General features: G+C 37.7%; 1 protein-coding gene across 2 annotated transcripts in view; it reads right to left on the bottom strand.

Annotated features, from left to right (window-relative positions):
• PRKD1 (protein kinase D1) overlaps positions 1-15,680 on the bottom strand; it is a 341,747-nt gene that overhangs the window by 140,036 nt on the left and 186,031 nt on the right. For both annotated transcript variants that reach the window (XM_061159053.1, XM_061159052.1), the window contains exon 2: positions 9,444-9,582. In XM_061159053.1, the coding sequence (XP_061015036.1) occupies positions 9,444-9,582 (139 nt within the window). The remainder of the gene's footprint in view (positions 1-9,443; positions 9,583-15,680) is intronic.

Consider the following 15,680-nt stretch of genomic DNA (forward strand, 5'->3'; position numbering starts at 1 on the left):
ATATGTCCTGCTCTGAAAACCACAGTATGTACAGGGTTAGAGTCTCCGTGGAGATTGAGACTACAGTTTTGGAGAGCATGACTCAGCTTTTCTATAGATCTCACCAGCTGACCCTTAGGCACAGACAGCTGTTCTGCTGGATGGATAAAGCCATAGAGCTTCAGTGTGAGGAGAGGAAGGAGGAGGGGGGGAGCAGGCAAGGTCAGCCAGCACCTCAGGATATCGCTCCTTATTCCTTCCAGACTCTGTAACAGAAAGCAGAGCCCATGGCCAGCTCCAGGGTCACCTCTCTGAGCTCTAATGCCAGGAGGTATGGAGCACTGGGCACCAGATGAAGAAATGACAGTAAGCCGATGAAGGAAAGTGAGATTAATATGGAGGGGGAGTGCATGAAAAAGAAGTGACTACGAAACAGGTTTTAGATGGAAAGCAAGGATATCTGTAAGAAAAGAGCAATGTGTGGGAAAGCTGATTCAAGCAAGAATGAACGGCCGTTGACAGGAAATGAGCTTACTTGGTCACAGAGATGAGCCATAATCCAGCAGTTGCAAAAATTAGATAAGAAATGAATTAGGTCTCATTTTACATGAGAAATGTTGTGAAAGACACTGCAGTGCTTTGAAGGAAGAACTGAATTTCTAAAATAATTTCCAAAACATAATTAGCTTTTAAGAATATATAGAAGATAGCAAGAAATCAGAAAAAAGGGACTAGTCATATGATAATATTGACCTTACTAACAGATTAGGCCAAGAAGGGTCAACAGTAAGCACTGAAATTCAATTCCAACAGAACAACAGCAATTTCGGATATCTTACATGGAGCAACTATTTAACTATTTGTTTGTTGGTCTGTTCATTTTCTTATTTTAAGTATGTATTTACTTACTAAACAGATAGCCATTGATTGTATGTCATATGTTAGATCATGAGGATTCAATATCAAAATAAACGGTTCCAAACACATTTGGAAATTGTTTCAAACAATGTGTAGCCCAGTGGGGTGGAGAGGGGCATGAAGAAAGAAAACTTCACATGTGCCAGGCATCTTGTGAAACGTTTTCTATGTATTCTCATGAAATCTAGAACCCAACCCTATATTAGATACACTGCTATTGCTATTTGACAGGTGATAAAACCTGGGCTTGAAGCCAGGTTGGGAAGATTCCCTGGAGGAGGGCATGGTCAACCCATTCCAACTCTCTTGCCTGGAGAATCCCCACGGAAAGAGAAGCCTGGCAGGCAACAGTCCATGGGGTTGCAAAGAGTCAGATATGACCAAGCGACTAAGCACAGCACACAAAAAACTCAGAGGAATGAGGTGACTTGCCAAACACTATGTAAGAAATAAATGGCAGCTCTACGGCTTAAACTACAATCTTTGATTAGAAGTCCACTATTTATCAAATTGAAGTTATATGGACGCTACAAAAAAAATATCCATATTTCTGAAAGAATATATGTAAAGCACTTACAACAGTGCCAAACACATCATAAATACTATATGTCCTTATATCACTATCACTAATCTATATCTTAAAGAACAACATGGGGAAGAAACATTATTTATTCAAAATTGTGTTAACCTGAGAGTTTGGGATTAATGTATACACATTACTATGTATAAAACAGAAAACCGACAAGGACCTATTTTATAGCTATGGAACTATACTCAATATTTGTAGTAACCTATAAGGGAAAAGAGGATGAGATGGCTGGATGGCATCACCGACTTGACGGACATGAGTCTGAGTAAACTCCGGGAGATGGTGATGGACAGGGAGGCCCGGCGTGCTGCGATTCACGGCGTCGCAAAGAGTCAGATACAACTGAGCGACTGAATTGAACTGATAAGGGAAAAGAATCTGAAAAAAAATGTATGTATGTGTAACTGAATCACTTTGCTGTATACTTCAAGCACAACATTGTAAATCAACAATACTTCATTAAAAAAATTAAAGAGAAATATAATGCAGGGAAAATGCAACATATGTATGAAATTTTCAAATGAAGATTCTTCAAAAAACGTTTGTCTTTAGGGTTTGTCTTATGCCCCATGTGACCTGGGGAGAATGTCTTCTCTTTAACTTGAAATTAAGGATAGTTAGGTTACAAAAAGATAGAGAAGCAATGTACTCTTATACTGTATCTCCTTGGAGAATCCACCACAGCAAAGGACAAATAATTGAGAAAACCATCAAAGTAAGGGAGGAGTGCTCTGAGGCCTCATCTCTCCACAAGGTCACAAGTAAGAAAGGGTGGGAAGTCCGACAGTCTGCTCTTTGCATTCACTTTTCAGTGAAAATGGTTAAGGGTGTCCCAATGAGATCCAAACCAGGTTTATTTGAAAGCTAAGAATGGAAGAGAATTAATAATGCTAATAAATAGAAATGCTGAAGACACAGATAACATAAACCATACTTAGAAGAAAACAGTAATAACCTATAATCTTTTTTTTTATGACCTATAATCTTATATTTCAGGGTTTCCACTGTTACAAAACCACCTGCACCGACAACTGCAACTAAATTTGGACAGGAATTGAGACCACTTAGCCTGGCAGAGTTAGATACTCCAGAACAATTACAAAAAAATATAAGCTGAGTAGTAAAGGCCAGGGCTTTTACAATGTAATTACCGAAGCAGTATTAGGGCTGGGGAGGTGCTTCCTATGATTAATTCTGCCTTATTAAAAGCAAACAAACAAGCTTATGTCTATATAATGTATTCCTGGATAAATAATAATGCAGCGACCTAATACATCACTCTCAAGGTTTAGTCCTTCCATCCCTATTTCAGAGAGGGAACATACTAAGGAATGTACTATATCTGAGGGAAATAGATATTACTGGCAAAGCACCATATAAATCAATAATTGACACTTACTATAAAATAAAGGACTAGCTAGAATTTTGTTACCATACATTTTTTTTTTTTCTGGCTTATGGTTTAGACAATGAATCTTACTAACAGAAAACCATGCTCATAAGGTTCCCTTAAATATACTGATCCTAAGACACTATTTCAATTTTGATCAGAACTAAGAAATTCTATGAATGGATCCTATTTAAACAAGGGCACAGTTACTTTTTATTTCATATTTTGTACCATAACTCTACAGAGAAGAGCCTCCAGAATTTTCTTAACCTGATCAAAATTTGTACGCTTATTAAGTATCTGTTTTTATGAGGAAGAGGGAAAATACTGGCCCTGTGATAAAGATTACGTCAATAGAACTTGTAGCTAGTTCATTGCTGGTTTTGTTGTTAAAATATCATCAGTGTTTCCCTGAAATATAAACTTACTATAGTAGGAATTCTTTGAACAGATTCTCAAGAACTCCTGTTTACTGGCCCAAGTTCAAAGGGCTAACTTGAAGCAGTATGAAGAGTTCAGTCACTTAGATTCAAGCTCTGGTTGATACTACCCCTACTCACTGCAGGACATGGGCAAGTTAAAATTTATATTCCATAGCTTTTAAGGTATCTGATTTCACTATGTCACAAAGTCATTGCAAAGGAAACATCAGTGCTTATGTAAATTGCTTCAAAAGCCTATGCTACCATGTAAACAAAAATTTATTGCTTCTTAACTCCTGCTTTCCCATGGTTCAAACACTGCTCTCTGTGAGAGAGCAGTGGCCTGTATAGAGAGAATGAGTATCCCCTCTCACATCACTGGTCCACGGGCATGACCCAGAGGAGTACTTCCCATGTGAACTGCTGAACACAAGACTCACCAGATAGAGTAGGGGGAAAAGTATTTTGTGATACAATGAACTTGAGAAGTGATCTTGGAGAATTATCTTTCCATGCACCAAAGTTCTGAAGAGTCCTGCAGTAAATAATTCTTTAAACATTGCTTAAAACAACATTTCTCAAAGTAATGAAAGAACAGGATTTCCTTCTGTGGTATGTTTAACAACCATGAACATCATGGGGAAAGGCCACTTGAGAGACTGAGGAGAGCAATCAAAATGGCTAACATCAACTCTGCTGCTGCTAAGCACAGAAATTCTCTAAAGTGCTTTAGATACATTAATTTATCTTAATTTTTATAATAACCATACAATGTAGGTACTATTGTTTTCCCCATTTTATAGATGAGGAAACTGGACCACAGAATCATTTAATGTCTTAGCAAAGATGTTAAGTGGTGAGTACCATACATTCACACTATAAACCCAGATAATCTGGCCCTGGAAACTGTACCCAATGCTTAGGCATACTGCTTTACTTGCAGACTGAATAAAACATGGGATCTATGTTTTATCATCACTGTATGATACTTTCCTCCAGAATAAGCTCCTTTTTAGATAAAAACAAAAACAATAAACAGAATCTCTGAATCCCAGAGGTTGACTTTTCTGGTGGTTCAGATGGTGAAGAATCTGCCTGCAAAGCAGAAGAACCAGGTTCAATCCTTTGGTTGGGAAGACTCTCAGGAGAAAGGAATGGCTACCCACTCCAGTATTCTTGGGCTTCCCTGGTGGCCCAGACAGTAGAGTCTGCAGTGTGGAAGACCCGGATTTGATCCCTAGGTAAGGAAGTTCCCCTGGAGAAGGAAACGGCAACCCACTCCAGTATTCTTGCCTGTAAAATCCCATGGACGGAGGAGGCTGGCAGGCCACAGTCCATAGGGTTGCAAAGAGCCAGACACAACTGACCGACTTCACCTTGCCTGGAGAATTCCACGGACAGAGGATCCTGGAGGGTCCCAGTTCACGGGGTCGCAGAGTCGGACAGGACTGAGCCATTAACATACACACACATACAACTTGTACAAAATCATGAAGGAAGTTAATGGTACTATTCGGCCATAAAATCAGTTCTTCAGCCCCTCAGGGCAATCCCCAAACCATTTGGCAGATGCGCTGAACAATGTACGAGGACAAGACTTTGGAAGATGAAAAGGAAATGAGATCGTGCTAAGCAACTGTAGCTCTCCTTGGTGTCCCCTTCCTTTTCTCATCTCCTTCATGAACTATACCCAAATGGTTACTACATCTATTTTACTTTTAAACTATATCTTGATCTCTACCTCATTTCCAGCTCTTTTGAAACTGCCCAAGAATAGGTCCAAATCCTTCTAACTGGGCTACAGCACTAGCTTTCCAAGGAAGCTCCCATCCCTAAATAGTTGGGAACAAATAACCACATGTATAAACAACACTTTGCAAAGGTATAAATAATACAGGATAACCTACTGTGAAGGGTAATGAAAATTTCTCAGAAAAAATATGGATTTTTACTGTTAATAAAAGAAAGAAAGACTTAATATTTAGCTCTAAGACTTTAAAACTGTGATTTTCTTTGGTAAGTTCTTATAGTCCTTGTCTATTTTCTATTTAATCACCTACAAGATAGATACATACACACAAATACACAATTATTAGAATGAAGTCCAAACAAAACAAAGCAAAAAGAGCTGAGTCATATGAACACAGTCCTGTTATTAATATGCTTGACTATGGCTAAATTACCAGGCTTCAATAGAGATTCATCGTCAAGAAGACTTCAGATAAATTCCATTAACTTTATTTTATAGCTCAGTACCATAGACTTGAACTTGACTTTGCCTTTAGTAAAAGAAATTTCCATTTGCAGTGTTTTCTTACTTCACAACAATAACAACAGACAAAGTTTGCCAGCTCTGGGAGTGTATATGGTGGGGAACTTACATGGAGTTGTTTTTTTTTTCTCCTCTATAACCTACCCCCATCCACCCATGAGCAATCTTTTCCTGGCTTACTGGGTATAAAAGCACTAGCTCAACCAAGCCATGTTTTCCAAAATTTAAAAAAAAAAAATAGGGGGGAGCCAGTGAATTAGCCAGGAGCAGTCCAGTTAGTACTAACAGATGAGGAAAGGTCTCAGCAGAAAATGACATAAGCACAAGAAAATTTTTGATGTCGTCTGAAGAGACAAGAGGATTTAACCTTACTGAAAATTAATGCTTTCCATATTTTCTGACATTTTATTGCCATACTATGTCAGAAAATGTTCCTGTTAGTGGAATGTTGATCAAACATGAAAAGAATCAGATTATGTTTATGTCACCACAGAGCAAAATTTAATTTTTCATGAGGAAAAACAGAAAGCTTGGATAAATGAATTTTAACAGTAAAATTACAGTCTCCAGGAGGGAAATTTCCACAGCAAGTTTATGTTCTGGAACTGGTCAAAAGGCCATAGAAGGGATGTCCAGTGTTTGGCTCCACTGCTCTGCTTACCCATTACATTTTGAATGAAGCTGATCCTTAACCCCACCTCCAGGAAATGGCATGTTTCTCTGGCCAATCATAGCACCCACTTTCTTCAAGGACTGGTTCAGGAATGAGTATGTTTATGAGCTTCCTTGCACCATGACCTGAAGTGTCTTAGTAGCTATCATTTGTCTTGCCTCAAATTATAATGTAATACAATCCTGCCCACATCACAGGCACTAATTCCATGTCAGGGCTGGGTAAATGCATAGCAAGGAGACTTGAAGTTCAGTTTACTTTTGAGGATATATCCAGAAATAATATTTTTACAACAAATAAGTATTTTTACAAAATTGTGTATATGTGATAACTTCTAACGTGATAGCCAATAGCCAATCAAGCAACCCATATATGTTTACTGAGAGCCTCATTCTAAGGTAACAAAAGGAAAGGGAAAGAAGTCTGCAGCACAACAGTAAAGCCAAGTGAAGGACAGAGCTGCCCTGAGCCGTGTTGGCAAGGGATGTGCGTCTGCAGTCATGTGTGGTTCCGGAACAGGGATGGCAAAAAAGGACTGTTAAAGCAATTCAGATTGCAGACAGGTATAGCGGGAACTGCTATGGTATAAGAGAATATCAAGTAGTCAATACTGCATCAAAGTGAGGTAGGACATGAACACAGAGGGCCATGAGCTGGAGGGAAAGAAGAATAAAAGGGGAAATCTAGTCCAAAAACAGTAGAGAGTTAATGATTAAAAACTACAGTGAAAAGGACAGGGATTGTGTATTTGGTGGCAACTGACAAGTTGGAGGAGGAGTGCCGCCAAGTGGAGATCTGCGGGTTGGGGCTGCGCCGTCCTGCGCCGTCTCGGCGAGGTTAGGGTGGAGGCTGTGCTGCGGGCGATTGACAACAACCAGCAACCGTAAGCAGTGTGGGGGAACACAGGGCTATAGAATGGAGGGGGGGGAGGTTTTAAGTAAAAACCATTCTTAATATGTACCGAGAAAAGCAAAATACTGAGCATTAGAGAGGGAGAGGAGGTAGAAGGATAGAGCTGCCAAAGATGTTTACAGGTAAATGCTGGAGATCTAAACATAATTGCATGTGTAGGCACACACTGTATATATGCACTATATGTACACACGTGTGTAACACATGCATATGTATGTGAATAATATAAGGGTTAAATGTATCCAGGAAGTGGAACTACCTGAAATGTGAAAAGGGTTCAAAGGTTACAGTTCAGAAGAAGAATCAGATCAGGCTGTTATAAAATGGCTTCTTTTAAATACCAATCAGACAGCTGCTGAGGGAGCAGAAGAGGTTTTCTTGAACCAGGTGATCGGACAGCAAGTGAGGAAAAGGGCACCTTTAAGCACCCCTCAGCACTGTGGCCAGGGAGACAGGAGAGGTGGGACAGAGAACATCCAGGGCGGATGACAAAAGAGGTCCTGGGTTTGCATAGATGGAGAGGAAAAGCAGAACACTGTTACATCAGGTCAGCATAGGGCACAGCAAGTCTGGCTCATGGAAGGCATGGGGATAACATGCAAATGGACAGCAGCTTTCCCTGTAGGAACACACACATATGGCTTGCATTCAATCTGTAGGGTGTTACTCTGAGGACTTGACAACAAAAGTAAAATGGGAAGAAAAAGAAATAATTTAGAAATCCAATTCTGAAAATCTTCATATATTTCTGGGCACAGCCGCAGGAAAAGGGCTCATAAAACATATTCCTTGCAAAGCCGTCTGGCTTTGAGTCTAGTATGAATTATGGTGACAATAGATCCAGTGCATGCTGTCTCTGAATTATTTATTTCAGGCTGCCTCCAGTGTTCAGAAACAGGAAACTTACAGGACAACATGGCTAGGCACTAGTGCTGTGAGGCCAAGTGCAGGGAGCCAATGTCAAAAGAGTCAAAGAAAAATAAAAGAACACAAGCAAGTGATTCCCCCTCTCAAATTTAAAAAAGTGAAAACCTTTCCTTTTTTGGTTTGTTTAGCAACTGGCAAAACTATAAGCAACTGTAAAATTATTATTTTTATCTAGTGAAACAAGCTGTTTTACAGGATCTATCTACCCAATGAAAATGTGTTAATCCCAAGACCACTCACAGTCTCCTATCAAGGAGATCAATACAGACAATGTGAACTGGACTTCATCAAACCAAAGACCAAGTGAATCATAATCAGTGCATCCAAGTACTGGGCTCTGGAACTTGAGGAAATGAAACCTAGAAACATTTTTAAAGTGAACGGATTTCCTTTAAGAAGGCCAGAAGTGAAAAAGGAGCAGTACAATCTGCATTTCTCAATAATGACTCAATTTTAACAAAGATAAACAATAAAAATCTTGACTTCTTTAGAATACTGGACTGATTACTGTTGTTAAGATCCCTGCTACCTGTGTTCTCTGGCATTTTTTTAAAAAGCTAAATTTTTGTGTGTATTGACAGGCAGAGTTCAACCCTAAACAAGAAATATAAATCCTAAACAAGAAATAAAAATCTGGGCAGAGGAAATGCAGCTGTTTCTCAGGGAGTGAGTTAGCTAAAGTCGCACAACATGGCCTGACCTGCTGTAACTCCTGAGTTTTGGTTTCCAACTTGGTCTTGGCTAGTAGCTACTGGAGTTTTGACTTGACTAAAGCAACAGTTTCCAGCCCTTGGCTTTCAGACACTCAGTACATTTGGGGCCCTGACATCTGTCTTAACTTCACTGTTGGCGAGTGTGTTTTCATTTGCTTTGCTGTTTCAAGTGACTTAAATGATGAATGAAACTATTCATGTATGTTTTGGGGGATATGAGGAGAGTGAAAAGTTGGGAAAAGTGACTGGGACAGAACTGGGTAGGGAAACAGCCAATTCAAGAGAAACCTTTTGTTCTTATTCAAAATAATGTTGAAAGCTCATATAGACAAAGCCCTAAAATTTCCTCTTGAGGTTGGGTTTGATGTACTTTTTTTTTTTTTTAATGCTGCCTTAAAAATTTATGGCCAAGCCTGGATGGGAGGGAAGTTTGGGAGAATAGGATGCATGTATATGTATGGCTGAATCCCTTTGCTGCTCACCTGAAACTAACCCAACATTGTTTATCGACTATACCCAATACAAAATCAAGTGTTTAATATAAATTAATGAAATCAAAACAAACAAACAAAAAAAAAGGTAAAACTTATGGCCAAGAATTCTCCAGATGCAAAGTATTAATCTATGAATAAGGAAAAAGTATACTACCTGACAAGACAACTTCAATGAGATCGCCTTCCTGGATATCGCTAGCTGTTTTCACCAGCTGAAGGATGTTTTCAGAGGTAGGGTCATGGCGAAAAAGCAGGATCTTATCATACATTCCATAGAAACCACATTCAGGGAACTGTAAATACAAATACCACAACAGATTAAGTGTCAAAATCTTCCTAAATTTAAAATAAAAATCAAGGAAATAAATGTCAGAGCACAAATACAAGCTAAGTACAAAAGTTCAAAATATCTAGAACATTAACCAATAAAAATGAATGGCCAAGTAGATACTGAAATGACTCCAAAGCAGGAGGAAAGAAATCACAGTTCATAAAAGCAATAACAACAAAATGTCTTCTAATTACAGAGCAAAAAAAAGGAGAAAAACAAAGAAATTTGTGGCAGTAAAGTTGTTAAGAATTATAGTAAGTTCTAAGAGCTGAGTCTTTTCACATGACTTATAGCAATTCAATAACATTAAAATGGGAGTGTGTTACAATTCCATTACAAATGTTGCAATTTGTCTGGGGTGGGGGGGCGGGGGGGGGGTGCGGAAGGCCAGTCCATTTTGGCATATTCAAAAATAACTCAATAAATCTAAATATGTTCTGTGTGTGGGCAAAGGTGTTATCTAGATCCTTTGATTCAGGGAAGCACCAGAGGAAACAATCCAACTCTCCCTATTGTTGCTGCTCATACAGTGCATTTTAGTTTCCATGCAACCTAGATGAAATAGATAAATATTAACACAACAGCTAAAAGTCAATTCAAGTATACATAGTTAATATTCTCCTCACAAGGGTAAATCCAAGTTTATTACCCAAGACTATCTTCCAGTAGCAGGCATATAATGAAAGCTAACCGAATGACATTTCATACTGGGCAAATCCACAAAAATTCTGGTATTAACAATTACTATCAGGATATTAACAATCAACGTTATTCCTTACATTTCCTCTCTTCCTTCTAATGTGAGAAAGAGTATTAAATTCAAACCACAGTCCTGGTTGATGAATTTTCTTTTAAAAGTAGAATTATTTGATTAAAGGATAGAAATGTCCTAAAGAATCTTCCCAGCATTCACTGAAGCACTGTTTAAAACAGCCAAGACATGGAAGCAACTTGAATGTCCATGGACAGAGGAAAGGATAAAGATGATGTAGTAAATATATACCATGGAACATTCCTCAGCCATTAAAAAGGACATAATAATGCCAATGGCAGCAGCATGGATGGACCTAGAGACTGTCATACTTACTGAAGTAAGCCAGAGAGAGAAGAAGAAATATCATGTGATATCCCTTACATGTGGAATCTAAAAAGAAATGATACAAATGAACTTACCAAACAGAAAGAGGCTCACAGACTTAGAAAATGAACTTATAGTTGCTGGAGGAGGGGGAGAATGTGAGGAAGAGATAGTTAAGGAGTTGGGGTGGACATGTACACACTGCTATATTTAAAATGGATAACCAACAAGGACCTACTGGATAGCACATGGAACGCTGCTCAATGTTACGTACGGCCTAGATGGGAGGGGAGTTTGGGGAAGAATGGATACATGTATGGCTAAGTCCTTTTGCTAATCATCTGAAATTACAGCACAACATTGTTAATTGGCTCTACTGAAATATGAAATAGACTTTTTAAAAAATAAAAATCAATCCAAAGATATTAAAAAGAGAAAAATCTTAAAGTCAAATTCAAGTTTATTACAAAGACCATTCTGTTTTCGTATTGGAAGATTTTTACTAAAACAAACAACTTAGGCTAATGTTGCATGTGAAAATGGCTCTTCTCTTGTATATGATGTTTTCACATAATCAGCAACTGCTATTTGCTTTATAAATCTATCTATGTCTTGTGTGGAAAAAGGTCATAAGTCAAAGAGAGAAAATTGTCTTGTTCCTGAAACTTGTGATGTGTCTGACACGTATGTCAACAAAGGTTGATTTTAAGGAGGTACTGTCATGAAGAAATGTCCAGAATATGGTATCTTCTAAAAATAAATTTACTATGCATTCTTCTTTATTTTTCCATGTTAATAAAATTAGGGATACAATCATTTTAAGACATTTTGTGTGAAATGAAAATGAGTACATACAAAACTTCCTCTTGCTCTTAAGTGTTTGCTGACAAGTATGATTTATCTGTATCTCTGTATATATATATATATATATATACACACAGATATATATATATATATATACACTTAGTATATATACAGGTATATATCTGTATATCACTTAGTAAAGTTGGTTTCCTTAAAATAAACGCAAGAGCTGAAATGATGTCACTGCTTCCACTGTGCTAATTAAAACTAATACTTCCTTTTTTTTGTAATTTCTCCAACAATATTAATAGAGTGAAAAGAAAGAAAGAACTAAAACACCATTTTCTAAACTAACAAAATGAACAGCTCATGTGCTATTTTAAAAATCAACTTCACTTGATGTGAAATTTACAGTAAATGAAATGGATATAAGTGTAAAAGTCTTAAGTTCTGAGTCTTCATCACCAACAGGAACCAGTTTCGTCAACCTCCCAAATTTTATAGTGCTCCCTTTCGTTGATGCTACACACCATTTTGACTCAACACAGATTTACCTTGTCACCAAAGATGACACGTCACCAAGCTACATTCTGTAGCTCACCAGCTACAGAACTTCATACAAATGAAATCATACAACATGTACTATGTGCTCTTTTTTTAACTGGCTTATTTTGTTCATTATAATCTTTTTGAGACTCATTTACACATTCTATATTTGAGATTCATCTCTTTTTATTCTCAGTTATTAGCATTTCATTACATGGCTCAAGGATATTTGCTTCTCTGTGCACCCACAGAAAAACATTAGTATTTTTCCCCTCGGTTTGTGGATATTATAAATAATAATGTTATAAAAACCTATGTACAAATGTTTCAGTGGGTACGTATTTTCATTTTCTATGACTAAAAATCTAGGAAGAGAATTTACCAGTCTCATAAGTGTATGTTTGACTATATAAATATCATTATGTCAATAACACATTATACTTACTATTGGAACTTTATACCAAGACTGAATATAGTTAGTGTTAAGTGCTCCATGTTCTTCCTTTTTGAGACTGCTTTGAATATTATACGTTTTCTGAATCTCCATACTCATTTTAGAATCACCTTTTCAATTTGTAAAAAATAGATTGGCTGTGATTTTTCAATGATATTACACTGAAACATAGATCAGCCAATTTCAGTAGATGAATGTTCTAAGAATGCGGAGACTTCTATTTTGTTATGAATAAGGTGGTATACTGCCTTATTTATTAGTTTCTTTAAAATTTCTCTCAAAACTTTTTGAGAGATATGTCTTAGATATATTTGCTAAATTTATCTCTAAGTTTTCATATTTTATGCTATCATAAATGGCTAATTAAACTATAATTAACATACAGTAAAATCTTCCCTTTTTAAGTGTGAAATTCTGGAAGTTTTGAAACATGTATACCATAACCACATGATATATATGTACTATACACATCACAACCAAGATAGAAAACAGTTCCTGTTCCTATAGTCTTTTCAAGAATGTCATATAAATGGTATCATACAATACATTAACTTTTAATCTGACTTTATTCAGTGCAACGAAGTTAAAATGCCTTTAATGTCTGTAGGGTCTGAAGTAACTTCTCTCTACTATTTTCTCATATCTGTTATTTGTGTTATCTTTCTTTTTTTATTAGTCTAGCCATTGGTTTATATATCTTTTTAATGTCATATTGCTTTGATTACTACAATATATTTTGAATCAGAAAGTGTCATGTCTCCAGGTTCATGTCTCTGGTTCATAATTGCTTGGACTTTTCAGGGGTCTTCTGTGATTCCATATGAATTTTAAGGTTGTTTTTCTATCTCTGTAAAAAAAAACTACTTGGAATTTTGATAGGGATTGCATTGAATCTATAGATTGCTTATGGTAGTTTGACATGTTAACAATGTTAATTCTCCCAATGCATGATTATGCAATGCTTTTCTATTTATTTGCCTTTGCTGTTTTTCAGAGGTATTTGTTTTCAGCATACAAGTATTTCACTTCATATTTCTCATGTAACCATGAAAGTTCTTTTCATCAAAGTCCATCACCTCTACCATTTCTGATCTGTTTCAATTAGCTCTTTTAATCCTAGTTAAGGGTCACATTTTCCTGCTTTTTTTATATGTGTACTTTTTAAATTCAAGCTAGGTTTCAGCAGTATGTGAACTGAGAAATTCCAGATGTGCAAGCTGGGTTTTGAAGTGGCAGAGGAACCAGAGATCAAATTGCCAGAATTATTGGATTATGGAAAAAGCAAGGGAGTTCCACAAACATACCTACTTCTGCTACTGACTACACTAAACTTTTAACTGTGTGGATCACAGAAAACTGTGGAAAATTCTGAAAGAGATGGGAGTACCAGACCACTTTACCTGTCTCCTGAGAAACATGTATGCACATCAAGAACCAACAGTTAGACATGGAACAAATGACTGGTTCAAAACTGTGAAAGGAGTACAACAAAGCTATATATGGTCACCCGGCTTATTTAACTTATATGCAGAGTACATCATGCAAAATGCTGGGCTGTATGAACCACAAACTGGAATCAAGATTTCCAGGAGAAATACCAACAACCTCAGATATCATCTACAGATGATACCACTCAAATGGCAGAAAGTGAAGAGGAACTAAAGAGTTTTTGTTGAAGGTGAAAGAGGAGAGTGAAAGAGCTGGCTTGAAACTTAACATTAAAAAATTTAAGATCATTGCATCTGGTCCCATAACTTCATGGCAAACAGAAGAGGAAAAAGTGGAAGCAGACAGATTTTATTTTCTTGGATTCCAAAATAACTATGGATGGCAACTGCACCCATGAAATCAAAAGATGCTTGCTCCTTGGAAGGAGAGCTATGACAAACCTAGACAGTGTATTAAAAAGCAGAGACATTACTTTGCTGACAAAGGTCTGTCTAGTCAAAGCTATGGTTTTGTCACCAGTCAGCTATGGTTTTGCCAGTAGTCATGTACGGATGTGAAAGCTGATTCATAAAGAAGGCTGAGCACCAAAGAATTGATGCTTTCTACTCGTGGTGCTGGAGAGGTCCTGAGAATCCTCTGGACTGTAAGGGTATCAAACTGGTCAATCTTAAAGGAAATCAACCTTGAATATTCACTGTAAGGACTGATGCTGAAGTTGAAGCTCCAATACTTTGGCCACCTGATGAAAAGAGCCAACTCACTGGAAAATACCCTGATGTTGGAAATGAATAAGGCAAAGGAAGAGGGTAGCAGAGGATGGTTAGATAGCATCATGGACTCAGTGGACCTGAGTTTGAGCAAACTGCAGGAGACAGCAGAGGAGAGAGGAGCCTGGCATGCTACACTCCATGACATCATGAAGAGTCGGACACAACTTAGCAACTGAACAATAACTTTTAAAATTTGACACCAGGTTTTATGAATTAACGTGAACAGTTGGCCTTTGTTGTCTTCCTTTAAAGAACACTGATATTTGTTTTGACAAAACATTAAAGTACTTGCAGACTGGTTTTATTTTTTAAGGTGTACTTTTAAGATTTGTTATGGGAGCTCTAGAACAGTACTTGGTCTCGGAATAATTTAGTCCTACTGCTAATGCTGAAACTCCAGTACTTTGGCCACCTGATGCGAAGAGCTGACTCATTTGAAAAGACCCTGATGCTGGGAAAGATTGAAGGCGAGAGGAGAAGGAGATGACAGAGGATGAGATGGTTGGATGGCATCACTGACTCAACGGAAGTGAGTTTGAGTAAACTGGCAGTTGGTGATGGACAGGGAGGCCTGGTGTGCTGCAGTCCATGGGGTCGCAAAGAGTCGGACACGACTGAGTGACTGAACTGAACTGAACTACTAATGCATGTTGACATCAGTTTGCCAACAAAGGTCCGTCTAGTCAAAGCTATGGTTTTGCCAGTAGTCACATACAGATGTGAAAGTTGGATCATAAAGAAGGCTGAGAGCTGAAGAACTGATGCTTTCAAACTGTGATGCTGGCAAAGATGGATATCAAACCAATCAATCTTAAAGGATATCAACCCTGAACATTCATTGGAAAGACTGATGCTGAAGCTCCAATCCATTGGGCACCAGATGCAAAGAGCCAACTCATTGGAAAAAACCGTGATGCTAGGAAAGTTTGCGGGCAGAAGAAGAAGGAGGCAACAGAGGA

This window comes from Dama dama, chromosome 13 (assembly GCF_033118175.1).
Source record: "Dama dama isolate Ldn47 chromosome 13, ASM3311817v1, whole genome shotgun sequence".
NCBI lineage: Eukaryota > Metazoa > Chordata > Mammalia > Artiodactyla > Cervidae > Dama > Dama dama.